Consider the following 16840-nt stretch of genomic DNA (forward strand, 5'->3'; position numbering starts at 1 on the left):
GAAGCACCCTATTGCTTTGAGCTGTAAGAATCTTGTGCCTGGTATCTAGAACCTTTAGGGCATCTGGATTTGCCCCTTTGAGCTCTGTTGGACACAAGAAAGGACCATTTTTTTGTAGGCCAGTGTCTACTGAATCTTGGTGGCTGCACTTGTAAGAAATATTTTACAGTTTGCATAGATTTAGCTTTGTCTTCCATTTTCTTTAAAACCTCTTCTGCCTTAATATCAGAGTATCTTGCTGTAAAGGTGCATCCAGTAATTTAGCTTTAACATGATCAGGCAAATTTTGCTCTTTTAGCCAGGCATGCCTCCTAATCACAGATCCAGTAACTGCGGCCCTGCAGGAAGCCTCTAAGGAATCAAAACCACATTGCAAAGCATGCTTTCCAACTTTTTCAGCTGCATGCAATAATTCCTGCAATTCTTTATTTTCTGCACATTCAGAAATCAACATCATTTTCTGTTTCAGCAATCCCATAACATGTTGTTGATACTTGAGCATATGAAACTGAAAGTTTAAGGCCTTAATTGCCAAGGTTGCAGATGTATAAACCTTCTTTCCCCATCTATCCAGTGCCCTTGAATCTCTGTCAGAGGGGGTAGGATTTTTTGCTGTTGAGGCCTTAACCCCCTTTGGACCCTGTGAAATAGTTTTGGGGTCAGCAGCAGGGTTTCGAAATAAAACTTTGTGAGAGTCAGGGACCCTGTAATATCTGTCTGGCTTGCTGGGAGCCGGAGGTAAGGAGTCTGGAGTCAAGCTTGACTCCAAAAACACATTAGCCATACCTCCCATTTTAGACATTGTGGATGAAGGCCTATGCTGAGCCTCTTTTTTGATTCTGAAAAATCTTAACTCTCCCAGTGAAAATGCTCCCTCAAAGTATGCAAGTTTTCTCCAAATGAATAATCCTCAGGAAGTGATGCAGATGGGATAGATTCCTCTGCATCCGAATCCTCATAGGGAGGTATACATAATTCCTGATCAGAATAGGAATCAGAAGAAACAGAAACCTGATCAGAAGATTCATAATCATTGTCTTGCCTAGGCCTCTTATCAAAAGTGGGTTGGGAACTCCTGATCAAGGTAATTAGGTCTTCGGCCATTTTGATCATCTGTTGTTTGGGCATAGAGGCCTGTGCAAATGGCTCATGCATCGGTTTTTAACTTTAGAAGTTGCTTTTGTCTTTGATTTTGAAGCTGTAGTCGGTTTTATATAAAAATGTTGAGGCCTGAATGCACCCTCGGAAGCCGGTGCCTGCTCAGCGGCTCCGGACCCATCCAAGGGAGAGACATCTGTGGGTACAATACTTTGAGTATCTCGCAACGTGCCAGACTCCACATGAGTGTCGGTAGGGGTCTGCGACTCGAAAGTAACAGGTATCAGGGGTTGCGAAAGCACCTCACAGAGTACCAGCGAACCGGTGACTGGCTTAGGAGAAGCTTTGTCGTCTGTTTTGGACCTCAACGGTCTGTCCTTTTCTTTGCGTTTTGCTATCCGATGACATTTCAGGGTAGTTAAATCTGTTTCCAAAATATTTTGAGGCAAAAATATACAGACGCTTGATAGTGTGTTGGTTAAATCTAGCACAAAACCAGCAGCCAGGCACATTGTGATCAGGGCCTAGGCAAGGAATACAGTATAAATGAAAATCCTTATGAGGTAATACAATTAACTTTTTCTGACATCGTATGGAGCAAGAAAAAAGTTTCCCCAACTGGGTACTTAGGTTTAGTGAAGACTTCAGTTCTGAAACTCGAATTCGAAAATTTCAGAAGTCGGCTGACCGGCACTTGCAAAATGCTTCTGCTTCGGGCACCGTGCGGCAAGAAAGACTGAAGAAAATGGCATCAGCTGCTTGTTTTATACCCCTGACGTCATGGAAGAGTAGACAGCAACTGACGCAGGACCCAAGACTTTGGAATTCAGGCCGAAGGAGGGAACCTGCCAGCAGATTACCCAAATGTAATGACTGCAACAGTGAAACACGAACATCTGGGGAAATCAGAAGAAGCTGAGAATAGAAATAGAAGGGAAGACAATGGAACAGGTAAACAAGTTTCAAGTATCTGGGAGGGGTTGTTGAGGAGAACGGAGGTCTGAATGAAGAGGACAAAGTTAGAATCAGAGGGTCTGCAGCCACCTGGCATAGAGTTGTCAAGGTGTAGTCTAGGACAGAAGAATGCTAAAGAAGCTGAAAAGTAAGGTGTACGAGACAGTGGTGCGACCAGTACTACTGTATGGTACAGAAACCTGGGCAGTAATGGCAGCACAGCTGAATAAGCTAGAGGTGATGGAAATGAAGTGCCTGAGAAGGGTGGTAGGATGCACACTGTGGGACAGAAAGGAATAAGGACATAAGAGAAGAAGCCAAAGTAGCTCTAACTGCAGAAAATATCAAAAAGAACAGATTACGGGGGTTTGGACATGTGCAGAAAAGCAGAAGACAATTTGGTGATTAAGACTTGGGACAACCAGCAATAAGTTAAGACGAAGCAAGGATGTCCAGCAAAGAGGTGGATGGATTGAAAGATGATCTGCAACCGTCAGACAAGTGTTGAAGAAGGCAGGAGTGTGGCACTGAATCGAGAGAGTTGGCAATGGTTAACACAATATCTCGACCCCATGTAGAAAAAAATGGGAAAAAGGAGCGGATGATTATGACTAATTCCTGTTCAACAGCAACTTCTATTCTAGACTAAACTAAAGACTCTACCAGAACTGCTTTTATCACTTAGGACTCTCCTATACCTTTGTCTTTGTCTACACTCTGCTATACTCTACATGAATCCCTGGTAGGGAAGAGTCTCTAACCTGCAGTCCAAACTTCTGTGTGGCCTCATCCCTCTATATGATCTTTTCCTCATCTATTTATTTTATATATTTTTGCAGTACCCTCTTTACATCCTCCAACAATTATAAAGTAGCTGGTTTGTCATGTTATACAGTTTACATTATCTGCAGTGATTACCAGAACAGTGATCTTTCAGCATCTGTTATGTAATCATTGTTGCATATTACAGTTACAAAATCTTCTCTGCAAGACAAAACTGTAAAGGATGTCTGCTTTTAGTTGAACACTGTTAAGCTAGCAGTAAGTGCAGAGGAATAAACCTCCAACTTGATAATGGGAAGCTTCCTGTGGCAACCGTGCATGGTTTGAATCTTTCCATCTTCATTTAACTACTGTGTGTGACACTGAATGAGACACTTAACACAGTGTTTTGGAGGAACTGGAAATTTGGGCTAGGCTCCTTAATGGTCTCCTGGACTGCATGTCTGGTAACTATGAACTTGTTGTCACGGTTTACCAGCTATAGCTGACCTAGCTCAGGAGAGGTTACTGCAATATCACCAGAAAACCATTTTTAATGCAACATGTAATTAATTCTTCAAGGGCAGCAGGCAATGACTCAATGAAATGCAAAGTTGTTTATCAGCAGCAACCTCTGCATTAGCAACAGCTCTCTTTAATGTGGAATTATGCACATATTGTGCATATTGACTTAGGATGTGTTAACAGGTCTTTAATAATTCTTATGCTCTCATAAATACTCTTCTATTTAAGCTGCGCTGCACCTGGCTGGATCTTACGTTATGAAGCTAGTCAACTTTATACAGTACAATGTAGTTCCATCCAAAGCTATCAATTAAGTGCATGTAACTTATTTCTTCATAACTAGGAGGGGTGTACACCATCAATAAATTACCCATAACTGCTGGGGAGGGGAGGGGGCTCTCTGTGGTTGAAAGTACCTTATGCTCTTATCAAGTCATTTTTAAACAGCCTTTATTCTGACTTGGTAGGACTAGAAAGTGTGTATATGAGTAAAATACACAAGAAATACAATTTAAAACAATCAGGAAAGGAATCAAAAGATTACATGCATTTATGCAAGGTCCTAAAAATGTATGCAGGGGGTCTATGGTTTGAAAACAGCCTAAGGACCAAGGTACACTTAATCCGCCAGTGGCCAGATGCATTTTCAATGAATGTGACCTTCAAGGGAAGAGAAGTTTATTGCTCCTCAAGCTACATTTTGTATTCATGAGAAGTTTACGGTTGCTCATGCAAAATATGTTTTCAATTTGCAACCATTATATTTTGTTTAGCAGAAGGTCATCAATATTTGTGCTACAAAATTTGAAATAAAAGTTTTAAATTAAATCCACATCTCTGTAATCATTGTAAAAATAAAGAAAAAAATAGTATGGATACTGACAGTTTAGTGTTTAGGGTAAATGGGGAGAGACAGCCAAGTAACACAACACTGTAATGGCTGGGGGGGGGGGGTCAGTCCTGGGGCATTATCTTGCCTGTCGTTCCATTTCACCACAAACCTGCTCTTACATAAGAGACCATTACACTGTAGTCATCAAAAGAACCCCATGAATAACTAACATTGTGCCTGACAGTATGCAATTAGCATGCAGCCTTAAAACCTCTTTGCTAAATGTTTGGTGTACCTTGCTGTTAATGCATACAAACCTTTGGTAAATTTTCTCTGTACTGGCACTGTTTAAAAGCATCGCCATAGTAATCTGCTGCTTGATTTGCCAGTTTGGCTATTATAGCATCCTTCATTTTATCTGTAATACAATGAAAGAGCATTAAGGTTACTACAAAGTTGAACGTAACTTACAAACATACCACAGAACAGCCATAAGAAATTTCAGATTCACATCATAATTAAAGTACCAGAAACTACAGCACAACATAGACAAAAAAGCACATCAATGTGGGTAAAAAACAAGGCAGGTTAAGTACATTTTTTGGCATTTTTATCAAGGAAAGGTCAAAGGAAAAGCAAAGATGAATGTGTAAAAAAAAATGGAAAAAACTATAAAACTTGTGTGGGGCTTAAAAGAGTGGTAACCATATGAAATGTCAAACCTGCTATAGTGAGTGTTAAGACTGCATGCCCGAAAAAATACTTATAAATTTAAATTTGTAACAGTCATTTCTCAGAATATTCCATTTTCTCTAAGGCATGGTGATCTTGGAGTTGGTATATACAAATTTGGTGGGCGTAGGAGGCTTGCCTTCCACACTTGGAGTGCATGGGACTTGCGCCCCCCCCCCTACAAAACGAAGTTCAAAGCAGAAGAGTGACATTTGAGATTCTCTCTTCCCCTCTAGTTTGTCTTTTTTTTTGTCTGTTGGCACTATGTTACAACTGCTGACATTTCAGAGAACCAAAAACAACTATCACTTTTTAAACAGTAGCACCCTTCCTGCACAACAGCCAATAAAAATCATTCTAAGGAAAACACAAAATTCTGCAAAATTCATAAATAACGGAATATGTGCCAGCTAAAAAGATAAGTAAGAGAAATCAAAGAAACAAATAATAAAACCATGTGAAGCTACCCTCTAGTTTAACTATATGGCAAACTTCACTTATACAGACAGCTAGGCAACCAAGCTGCATGTCAGTGTACAGCAGCTCACTCTTCTAGAGCCCAAGACTGTTCTCAGATTTAGTATCCACCTCTCCCCAGATTCAGTATCCACCTCTCCCCAGTGAAGAGCAAAAAAAAAAAAATAAAAAAATAAAAAAGGTCCTCTCTGCCGCTCTACTGTTCCCAGTACATTCCATTCTCTAGCAGAATGCTATATACAATTCCAAATGTAAAAGCAATTATTGGAATCTGGGAAAAGTGGGGTTACCCATTATTCTAAACGGAAAAAAAAGTTTGTAGTGATCAAATGTCAAAATACATTCCAAAAATATAGAAAAATGGTAATGCTTTGACTGTACAAACCTGAGCATATAAAACACCAAACCATCCAAGCAGTCCTGCCTGCATGCTGATAAAAGTTCTCACCAAGTACAGTTGTGCCTCCACTTACCATAACTGTAGATGTTCAAGTAGATTAATTTCTGCATTACTAATACATACGTCTTCTCACCTGCTGAAGCCTGTGGCTAGCCTAAATACCAGAGACTTTTCACCAACCCCCAGCCGGCAAGTGTCCATGCAAACAGAAGTCTGAACATCAGGGTATAAAGAAGGCATCAGCCAGCACCATCTTCAGCTCTTTCTTGCCTAGACTGCAGAGTTCAATGGTCCTGAGGAGGAGCACAACCTTCCCAGTTGTCCCAACTATTGGGCAAGAATTCAGACCAAAAGTGAAAGGAAGAGAGAGGTGGAGATTATGAATGTGATGAGAGAACGCAACCACGAGATGAAGGGGAATGTAGAAAGAGGGGACAGTGCATGTAAAAGACACCACAACACTGATCTACTTAAACATGGACAATTTTGGTAAGTGAAGACAACTGTACTTTATTCATCATAGTCAGTATTGCAGTACTAATTCTTGGGAAGACTCCCTGAAATTGTGTGTGGATGGTTGGAGAGGAAAAATATCCAGGGACAGCAATCTCTGTAGGATGGCAGAGGCGAATCCAGCTCTTGCCCTCAAGATGGAACCAAGGTTGTAGTGTTCAGTGAAGGTGTGAACAGCTGACTATGAGACAAGCCCTTAGAATGGCCTGTATGGACTTTACGCCTGGTGGGAATGAGCTCTCACCTTACCAAGAAGCTGTTTACCATGCTGACAGTAATAAAAGGAGATGCGGTTTTCTATCTATTTGGAAACAGTTCGTTTGCTTACTGGTTTACCTTGTGCTGGTCTAATCTGTTTGGGAAATAAGTACTGTGAAGATAGAATCCTAATTGTCTGTGTACATCTAGGGAATGCAAAATTCTTTCCTCCTTGATTCGGGGATTTGGACAGGACACATGGAGTTGAATTGCTTGGTTTAAGGAGACTTCTGAAACCATCTTGAGAGAGACTGGTTTTTCAAAGTGACTATATCCCCGTGGAAGACTAAGAAAAGCTCCTTATACGTAAGAGCTTAAAGTTGAGAAAAGTACAGTGGTGTACACTTAACAAAAATGTAGAAGTTAGAGTGCATTCACTGTTGCAGTCCTAACCAATGGGTTATCCGGCTCCCGATAGCTCTCGATCTGCCAGAATACCAAAGGTAAGTAAATATGACATCAGCTGTAGTCTGTTGTAAAGGACGTACGATACAAAAGGAGGCAGCCGACGTGACTTCCTCAGTCTTTCTTGCCATAACAGTCAGGAGTCACCAGAAAACAAGGTTTAAGCCAAAACAAACTTTGGCAAATAAAACCAGATTCAGCCTGTACCTTAGGAAAGGAGAACAGGAAAGGACCAAAAAAGGGAGAAGGCGGGAGGGAAACCAGGACTGCAACAGTGAATACACTTGAACATCTACATTTATGGTAAGTGTACACAACTGTACTAAGTTCATCGTGTTTCACTGTTGCAGTCCTAACCAATGGGGTGATTACAACAGCCCAGAGAAAAGGGAGGAGGCACCAAGAGAATAAAGGATTGGAGAAAATGCCTTGCAGAACAGCAGTGGCAAACCCTGCCCTGGCTCTAGAAAACAAAGGCAAATTATAATGCTTTGTGAAAGTGTGAACACAAGACCATGTGGCAAACCTCTAAAATGTCTTTAGTAGGGACACCCCTTAAAAAGGCTGCAGAAGTGGAAGCTGCTCTTGTGAAGTGGGTCCTAATCCCTTGAGGAGGAACCTTGCCATGAAAGGAATAACAAAGTTATACAATGTGCAATCCACTTAGAAATGGTTTGCTTAGAGATAGCTTTGCCCTGAGCTCCAGGGGCAAAACTGACCAATAACTGTGCTGATTTCCGAAGTTCTTTTGCCCTGTCCAGGTAAAACCTGAGCTGGCTGTACACATCAAGAAAAAGTAGGATCCTTTCACCTCTATTTCGAGGATTAGGACAGAAAGTAGGAAGGTGTATGGGACTGATTAAGAGTCGGGCTAGAAATCACCTTAGGCATAAAAGAGGGATTGATTTTCAGAGACACAATCTGCATGGAAAATAAGAAAAGGCTCCACAGCCAAAGCTTGCAGCTCCAAAACCCTCCTTGCTGAAGTTACAGCCAAAAGGAAGGCAGTCTTCCTACAGAGAAACTTTAAATCTGCAGTGGCAGCTGGCTCAAAAGGAGGAAGATAGAGTTTCTCTAGAACAAAATTAAGATCCCAGCCTGGAGTAGGTGCCCTTCTGGGAGGTTTTAAGTTGCAAGCACCTCTGAGAAACATTTTCATCAGGGGATGAGAGAAAATGGGTTGCTCAAAAGAACAATGAGCAGAAATGGCTGAAGCATGGATCTTCATAGAGGAAAATGAAAGACCACCCTGAAGCAAATCAGCCAAGTATTCCAGGATCAGAAGAAGAGTAGGCGGAGAAATAGATTCAACTCTAGCCTGCATTAATGAGGGACTCTGAAATGTACTCCGCCGAGGCCTGCAGTTGAAAATCCGCAGACTGCAGTGGCTGCAAAGGCGCCTCACTGGCTATCGCAGGACTGACGACCAACTTATCGTCTGAAGACTTGACCTTATGAAGCCTGTCGTGGTCCTTGTCCTTATGCTTCTTAGGGATATCCGAAGCCTGAAGACCAGCGGACGCCATACCGACAAACTTGGGCCATACTCCAAAATGCTTAGCTAAAAACTTAGCCCGACGATGAATACTACGTGGATTAAAGGAGGCACATAGGTCACAATTAGGAACGTCGTGGTCAAGGCCTAAACAAATAATACAATAGGAATGAAAATCTCAACAGGGAATCTGCTTTCCACAGGGAAGACAATTATTGACTTTTTCTGACATTCACTAAGGCAAGAAAAGAGGATCCTCAATAGGGTACTTAGCTGTAGATGACTTCAACTTTGTAGTCTGAAACCAAAAAGGTAAAGTGCCGACTGGCATTCGTGCAAAAATGCTTCTACTTTGGGCTCAGCAGCAAGGAAGACTGAGGAAGTGACGTCAGCTGCCTCCTTTTGTATCAGATGTCCTGTACAACCGATGACAGCCGATGTTAGGACTGCAACAGTGAAACACTATTAACATCACGCCAGACTGAGGTTTGTGCCAAAAGCAGAGTTGGTTTCCAAGTCAACAGTTTAATGGCGGCTGAAGATGTCAGTTCAAATGGATTCAAATATGAAGCTTGGGTGTGGGAACGTGCAAGCTCCCTTCTGATAGTCTGAAGTAATCTACTTCAGAAACTTGTTTTATGTGAGGAATAAATAGGTGGGGAGATTGGGAAAGGCAGGCAGAAATAGCAGAAGCATGAAACTTGATGCTAGACTAAGATAACCCCTGCTTGAATAGGAAATTCAGGTATTCAAGTACCTACTTTATATTTGCTTGGGAAAAGAGAATATCATTGGACTGGCGCAGACAGAAAACCTTCCTATTTTGCTAAATATGCTCTTTCTCTCTTTCAGAATGGCTGAAACATTCTGCAAACAAGATAGAGTGAATGCAATCAAAATCCAATCTTCTAAGCTGTGAGCTTGATAGCCCTCAGATCGGGATATATTACAGACTCCCTAGTTATGGAAGAGAAGATTTATGATTTGCGATAGTTTCGCTTTCCCCCACTTGAGGGTCAGAAAAAGGGAAAAAGAATGTTCCCTGGGCCAGAAGGGAGTAACTAGAATCATTTTAGCCCAGTACGACCTCACACTTATCTACCCTGGAGAAAAGTATTGGTGAGAAGGGTTATAGAAGGTCTGTCCAGTTGAGGGAAAAGGCACTCACTTTCTCTGACCCGGTCTTTTGGGTTCTGAAACAGAATTTGCTTTCCTGTCAGTTTTCCGTTGAAGCAAAAAAAATACATAACATTTGGAAATCCCCCAGTGATGAATCAAATCCCGAAAAAAAATTTTCTTTTTAACTTTTAATGTTTCTTCACCAGGAAAGTCAGACTTTGACACAAACCATTTTCAGTGGAGACCTGAGGAGAAACACTCCACAGACAGGTCTTTGGAAAGTAGGAGGAAATCAAAGGACCCAGGGAAAACCCCCACGAATGTCGGGAGGACATGCAGACTCCACAAAGCCCGCACCTCCACCAAGAATCGAAACAGAGAACATCTTGCTGTGAGGTGACAATGCTAACCTCTGCACCATTGCACGACCCATTCTTTTCGGCCCAGGAGAGTTCTACTCAGGGAATCTGCCAGTACATTGCCTTGATCCAGTATGTAAGATGCTACTGATGTCACACAGAGTTGCTGGGTAACAAGCCAGAGATACACAGCCAGTCTGCATGGGGGTTAACACTGTTTCCCTCCCTGCTTATGTACAACATGGCTGTGGTACTGTCCATCCAAATTTGAAGAGTTCCTGGATACAATTTGTCTTTGAAAGCTTTTATAGCCGTAACAACTGCTATAATTTCCTTTATGGTAAAAGGGCTGCTTTGTTTTTTTGCCTCTCCCAAGTCCCTTAAACTCTGAAACGTCCTAAGTGTACCCCCCATGCCCTGTCAAAATTGTCTGTCCTCCGGTTTTGAGTAGCATCTGACACAAGAAAATGTGCCCGTGTTGTTGAAAACAATTGCCTCCCACCATAGGATCACCTTTTTCAGACAGGAAGGAAGAGGGATCATGGACTCCAGGGGCTGTAAATGCCGAGCCCATCTTTTTTTTTTATGAACTACTTTATCTTCTGCATATGCAGCTTTGCCAAGACAATCAGTACAATGCAGGAAGCCATGCAGCACGCGGCTCTGAAGAATTCTGAAAAGGTATGCTTGGAGTGCAAATCTTTTACATATTTTGAAACAAAAAGTGGAAAGAAAGCCATACTGTTGAACTGACTGACTGCCCCATGAAGGCTATTCTGGTGCTTGGGTAGCGTTGTGACTTCTGGAGGTTGAAGATCAGGCCCATTTTCTGAAAGCAATTTATGTTGATTTGCGTGGCTATGTGGAGTTCCACAAAAGACTTCTCTGAATCAGACAATCATCCATGTACAGAGATATGGACCTCTGCATAGAAACATAGCTATTTCCTGTGTTCTCAGACCACTGGAACATGAAGGTATGCATTCTTCAAGTCCGGAATCACCATCCATGCCCTTGGAAAATAAGTGGCAGTAACTTCTTAGGGTTTGCATCTTGAATTTTTGAGGCATTTGGAAACTTTGGTTATTCAAGCAGACAGACTGTCGGATAAGAAATGCATTGTGGAACACTGACCTACATGCCAAGAAAGAAGTGAAGATGGTACCAGCTGACATACTCTTTATACACAGACATCCATAAGTTGGTTTGCTCAAAATGTCCACCAGCTGGGCAAAGGTGAAAAGACAGGTATCTGGGTCAGCCACACTCTTCTGCACAGCAACAAGACCCTTAACTACAATGAACATGAGCTAAACCAGCAGGGTAGCACAGGATGTGAGGAAGGAGACTGAAGGACTAAAGGAAACCTAGTTCAACAAGCTGGTTAAGTAGCTCATAGCAATTTTATGCATACATTAAGTAGCTCATAGCAATTTTAAGCATACATTAAACAGTGAAACAGATATAAAACCAAAGTATCAGTCAGCAAAACACTAGTGGCCCAGGCTGTATCCCAATAAGTTAACGGGTATTGTAATAAGCAAGGGCTGCAAGAAGTAATAGGTTCGCCTTTATGAGCAACAATTTCCACTTTCTGACTGAAGTGCAAAAGCAGTTCCGATCAAACAAATATGGCTTCGGGTGAAAGTGGTCACTATACATGTCAGCTGTTGCTTTAAACCACTGCAAGATGCATGTGACACTAACTATAACAGAAACAGTGCTTACAGATGATAAAACAATAACTAATTAATTACTGTGCAACAAAGTTGTGCTAGGGAACTGTCCTTTTTCCATTTTGCATTTCTACATTCCTGCTCGGTAATACCAATAAGCCATCCATTCCCCAGCATGACTCTGTTGGTAAGGAACGGGTCTGTTTGCTAGTAACGGACAGACTGCCTACCTTCCCTCTCCTTGGAAGCAGTCCTCCACAGCTCCTCCAGGCCTAGCCATTACCATTCTAAGGGAGCATGCTTAACCACACCGGTTTCTCCTCAGCTGCATACTCATAATACCACTAGGTGAGCATCTAATGCTCCTACTTCACATCAGCTATATGGTGAGCCAGAGCTCCCCTGAACATGTCTCTTGGGTGTTACAGAATTTTGCATAATGGTGCTGTGCTCCTGATCCTTCCTGAGGTACCAGAGAGAAAACTTCTCAATTTTGCTAAGCAGGGCTTCCTTGTAGGAAGTTTTAGTTTCCTAATGTATGCTCATCTGCTGCAAACTGGTGCCTGAACAGGATGAGTTTTAAGTCATCCAGGCAATGAGCTGCATTTACCTTTAGAATGGAGTATACCAGGTTCTCCTTGTCCTGCCCGAGTTACCCCATTTACATGGGCAGCATCTGAGGTCTCCCCTTAGACATACGAGGATGAAAAAGTGAGCAAGTCTGGGCATAAAGTTTGCTGTTAAAAGCATCCTTGGTCTCTCTTATCTTGCTTTCTGGCTCACCCTGGAGAGAAGGTGGATCATGGGAATGTGCACAAAAAGTAACCTGATCTGCATGAAAAGACATCTACTGAAAATCTTCTTTGCACAGTGCTATGGAATAGAGCTTTCAGTGTTGTTTCTAGATCAGAAAGGTAAACAGATCCGTTTCTGGGACACCCACTTGTAAACAACCTGATGAAAAATATCCCTGTGCAACATCCATTCATGGGGAATTACAGCTGATCTGCTTTGTTAGTCAATCACAAACTTCAAATGGGACGGGATTTTAAAATGCCCTTAGGATCATTTGGGACTAAAGAACATTCAACCAGGCAGTCATGACCAGCCTGTGCAAGGAAGAAGTCCTCCTTGTTTGTCTATTACCATTTTACAGCAGCAGCATACTGTCACTTGCTAAACTTCTATTTTCCACATAGCTCTGAAGGCACTGACTGCCTCAATCAGTGAAAACATCTACTTTACATCTACATGCTTCTTTGTGCAAGTTGCCTCCCAAATCCCTTAAAGGTTCACAAGTCCCTACTATGCTACTGATCCATGAATATCTGCAAAAGCTTAGTCATACCTTCCCATGAAGTTTTTAGCCCTTACACTAAAAATGAATATCCCAGAAATGAGCACATTCACACATTTCTCATATCCATGAGAGACAAGGGTGCTAAACCACAGGTGAATTTGCAATCAACTGTCCATTCATCCAAATCGCAATTGAATGCTGTAACAGAAGTACATTGCTTTACAAGGACAGACAGACTATTCCAAAGACCTGGTACACTCTTTGCAAAAAAGATGCAGATCTGTTGAACAGGTGTTTTTCTACCCATGTGCAAATGTGCAGTAAGGTCTGACAGGACAGGGTCTGTTACGGCTCTGTACTCGAGGCAGAGATCACCCCTTAGTAGCCTGGATGACACCAAAAAGAGGGACAAGGCTTTGAGATGGCCACAATGTTCTTATTATTTAGGTCCCTGATTTTCTAAGAAAGCTAGCATTATGTGCTTTCAAGTTGTGTCAAATGTCTGAAAAGGTGCATATTGAAGAGGGCATTATTATATAAGGACAGGTCCTTTACCAGGCTGGCCAATAAGCAGCTTATGTTCTCTGGCCTCGTAGCAGCAGTGTTCTTGGCTGTGGACACTGCTTTGTGGACTTGTTTACAACAAATTTGAGGAGGGGGGATGTAGATGTTGTTACAAGATCTGGGAACATAGGAGAGGAGGGGAGAGAGGTTGCAGCTAAAATGATCCACTAGGAGACCAGCTTGCACTTGGATTATCCTGAGTATGCCCTCCCCCAGCTCTGAAGCATGCATTGTTAAACTGCTTTTTTTTGCCACTGTAACTGACTTCATGCCTTGACTACCTTTACAGTCCTGTTCCCCAGAAGTCCCCCCTTGGTACTTCTTGGGTGAAACCCACACCAGGAGACTTTCCCTGCTGGGACAGCACCTCAGCACAGAGATCCAATTCTCCATGCGCAGGCTGAACAGAGATTAGAGGAATGCCAGACAAGTGGAGTGAGATAGGATAAGCAGGAACCACCACGTCATCACTCAGTGTTTCTTAACTTTTGCCCAAAGTCCAACATTCTACATCTTGTGGCATTCCAGTCTCTACCAAAGTTCTAAGAGAGACATATCTGACATGGTTCCTTTCCAGCAAGATAGCCATATCCATGTTACTTGCTAGCATTTTCACAGCTCTTGACCTACTATTAAGACTGTGGTCATCAAGGTAGTAAATGGGGCTTTATCCCACTAGATCACAGGGGGTGGGCTGTTTGTGTCAGACTGTAGCATTCTTGTAGAGAACATTTTGGTTCAGTCTGAGCTGACTGGACCACCACTGTAGTATCTTGGAAGGACGCAACTGCAGAAAAATCATATCCTCCAAGGACTGTGAATGTTGGCATCACATATTGAAGTATCACTAAAGTTTTCTCATGTGCAGTCTGGCAAAGCGGATCAGAATTGTGAAGGTCCACAAATCCTAGGTCTACAGTGAATTGCAAAGCCCTCCCCCACCTTCTCCTGGGATAGTGCCTGACTGAGAAATGAAGCAGTCATCTACTTGTGGTAGCCTTGGTTCTGCAATAAGCAACCAAAAAAAAAAATCTGGGTGCAGTACTCAGTTCTAGGGGCAAGGAAGTAAACTGACAGTGAGAGCCCTACCTCCGATCAGAGAAAGCATCTGCTGTCTCTCTGGATTAGCAAAGGAAGATAAGCACCTTGAGGTTCAGAAAAAACAGTGGGGATTGAGGGAAAAAAAAGAGTGGCAACAGGGCTTGCAATGCCATCATTCTAAAATGCTTTAGTACTCACATTATTAGTCTTGACAGGGTGCAGCATTGGTCTCCAGAGACCCTACTTTTTGAACACTAGGAGGAATCTTGAGTAGAATCCTCTTGTTCTACTCCTGATGTGATACAGATTCTATACCTCCTGGCTGGAAAATATAATGTAGAATGGAAGTACCAGATGCACTTGATAGAGGGAAGAATAAAAGAGCAAAAGGTTGGGCGGTTGGGGAGGGAGAAATTTCACCTAGTCATGGTTGCTCAGGGCAATGGCTTCTCATTCTGGTCTCCCTGCCTTTAGTTTTTCCTTATATTGGCCTATCTTATCCCAAATTGGCTTGCTTTAATTTTTCTTACAAGAAATAGTATGTTAAGAACTTACATGGGTTAACTCTGTTTATACCTAGCCATGGACTATGGGATTTAAAAAGTTGTTTGACTGAATACCCAAGTTCTCCTCCTTTTCTCATTTGTTTAAATAAATCACCAATAGGACTCTTTAAAAAAAAAAAAAAAAAAAAAAAAAAACAGCACAATGAACATTAACGCGCTACAGTTTAACCTCTGTCAGGGAGTATAACCTCAGCAACACATGCCTCCTAACAACAGATACGATGCTGCATCCACAGCAACATACACCAAACCAAGAGTGCTTAGTCACCTGCCTGACTAGATGACATGCAACAGTGTTGCGCTCAGATCACCATCAATCATCTCCCCAATCTTCTCCTTCATCTGGTGTAGCAGAGCAATTTGAAATGTGGTCATCTGAAAATGAATGCTTCTGAAGGCCACAGTGACAGTTGTGTACACTTTCTTTCTAAAATAGCGCAGCACTTTCTCCCCCTTATTGCTTGGTAGAGTACTGGGAGCAAGCATCACTTTCTTTTCTGCATTCAAAGACACCACTACAGATTGCCACATGGTTTATACACAGGAACTCCAAGATCCTGTAACACCTATTAGGCCTACAAGGAACAGAGGGTCTTGTTCTTGCTAGTGCCTTGCTCATTAAAGCTTACTAACAATGCATTCTCTAGAGCCTTAAAGACTGCAGAACTATACAGAAGCATCCAGACCAACTAAATTAAAACACCTTTTTTGGGCAACTGGTTCCTCTTTGACCTTCCATTTGAACTGCTCTTTCATCCTACCAGTGCCTCCAAATGAGATTTTCTCTAGCAGGTAGGGGGCAACGGGTATAAAGTCATCAATGTCCAAATCATACTTGAGGAGAGAGATTCAGAAATGGTCCAGTTCCTTTCCCTCACTCTTGAAGAAACCACTACTCCTTTATAAAGAGGGGTCTCTTCCCACTAAACAGTGAACTCATGCTGATCTGAACTTGTCTACAGGCCCTGCAGGACCTGAAAGAACCCCCTGAGCAAAATGGATCCCATTCCTGGAGAATAGCCTGTGAGGTAAGGGGAACGGGTAAGGACCATACAGCTCAACTGTCCAGATTTTCTCAGAATGTCCAGTTTTTCCTGCATATTTTTGCTCTGTTCCTCATAAAACACTGTGGTTTTCCGGCAAATCACTGAGGTGATATGAGGACTGAAGTCACTAAATGATGATACACATTTAAGCTTCAGGCTTCATATCCTTAACAAAAAAAAAAAAAAAAAAAACGCTAAAACATCTGTTATCCTAGCAACTTTGTAAGTTTATAAAAACAACATTTAAAATACATCCATATTTTGGGGTGTTTGACCCCCATTATGTCAGGCTTTGTTCAGATTTCTTATACTAAGAGGTTGAGAGGTATGGGTAGGACTGGTCTGCCACCTGAGGCCCAGGCAAGCTCAATGTGAGAACCTTTGTTTGAGATTTCCAATTCTGCTACAAGAGCCTGGTGCCTTGGAGGCTGAGTAAGGATAGGATTCCAGACCTCCTGCCTTGACCTTGGATGCCTTCCCTGAATAGAACAGTGGTAAACTGTCGCTCCTTCTGACAAAACACGCTTCAGCCACAGGTATCCAAGGTAGGACATCGGGTCCGAATTTCATGCGAGCACACACTGTTCAAGTGGATATGCCTTGATCAGCATGCAATGTCCTCCAAAATTATTGCACCAGAAGCCACGGATACCAGAGATACAAGGATCATGGACTACAGAAGTACACCACTGGGACTGGTTTCCTCAAGTTATGCAAA

At 42.3% G+C, this 16840-nt stretch overlaps 1 protein-coding gene across 1 annotated transcript in view; it reads right to left on the reverse strand.

The window, feature by feature from the left end:
* Positions 1-16840, reverse strand: part of LOC122796865 (programmed cell death 6 interacting protein) — a 1552575-nt gene that overhangs the window by 1244785 nt on the left and 290950 nt on the right. Inside the window, exon 6 of the mRNA XM_044065610.1 lies at positions 4489-4589. Coding sequence (XP_043921545.1) covers positions 4489-4589 — 101 coding nt within the window. The remainder of the gene's footprint in view (positions 1-4488; positions 4590-16840) is intronic.

Source organism: Protopterus annectens, chromosome 3.part0, assembly GCF_019279795.1.
Source record: "Protopterus annectens isolate FY-2018-M chromosome 3.part0, PAN1.0, whole genome shotgun sequence".
In the NCBI taxonomy this organism is placed as follows: domain Eukaryota; kingdom Metazoa; phylum Chordata; order Ceratodontiformes; family Protopteridae; genus Protopterus; species Protopterus annectens.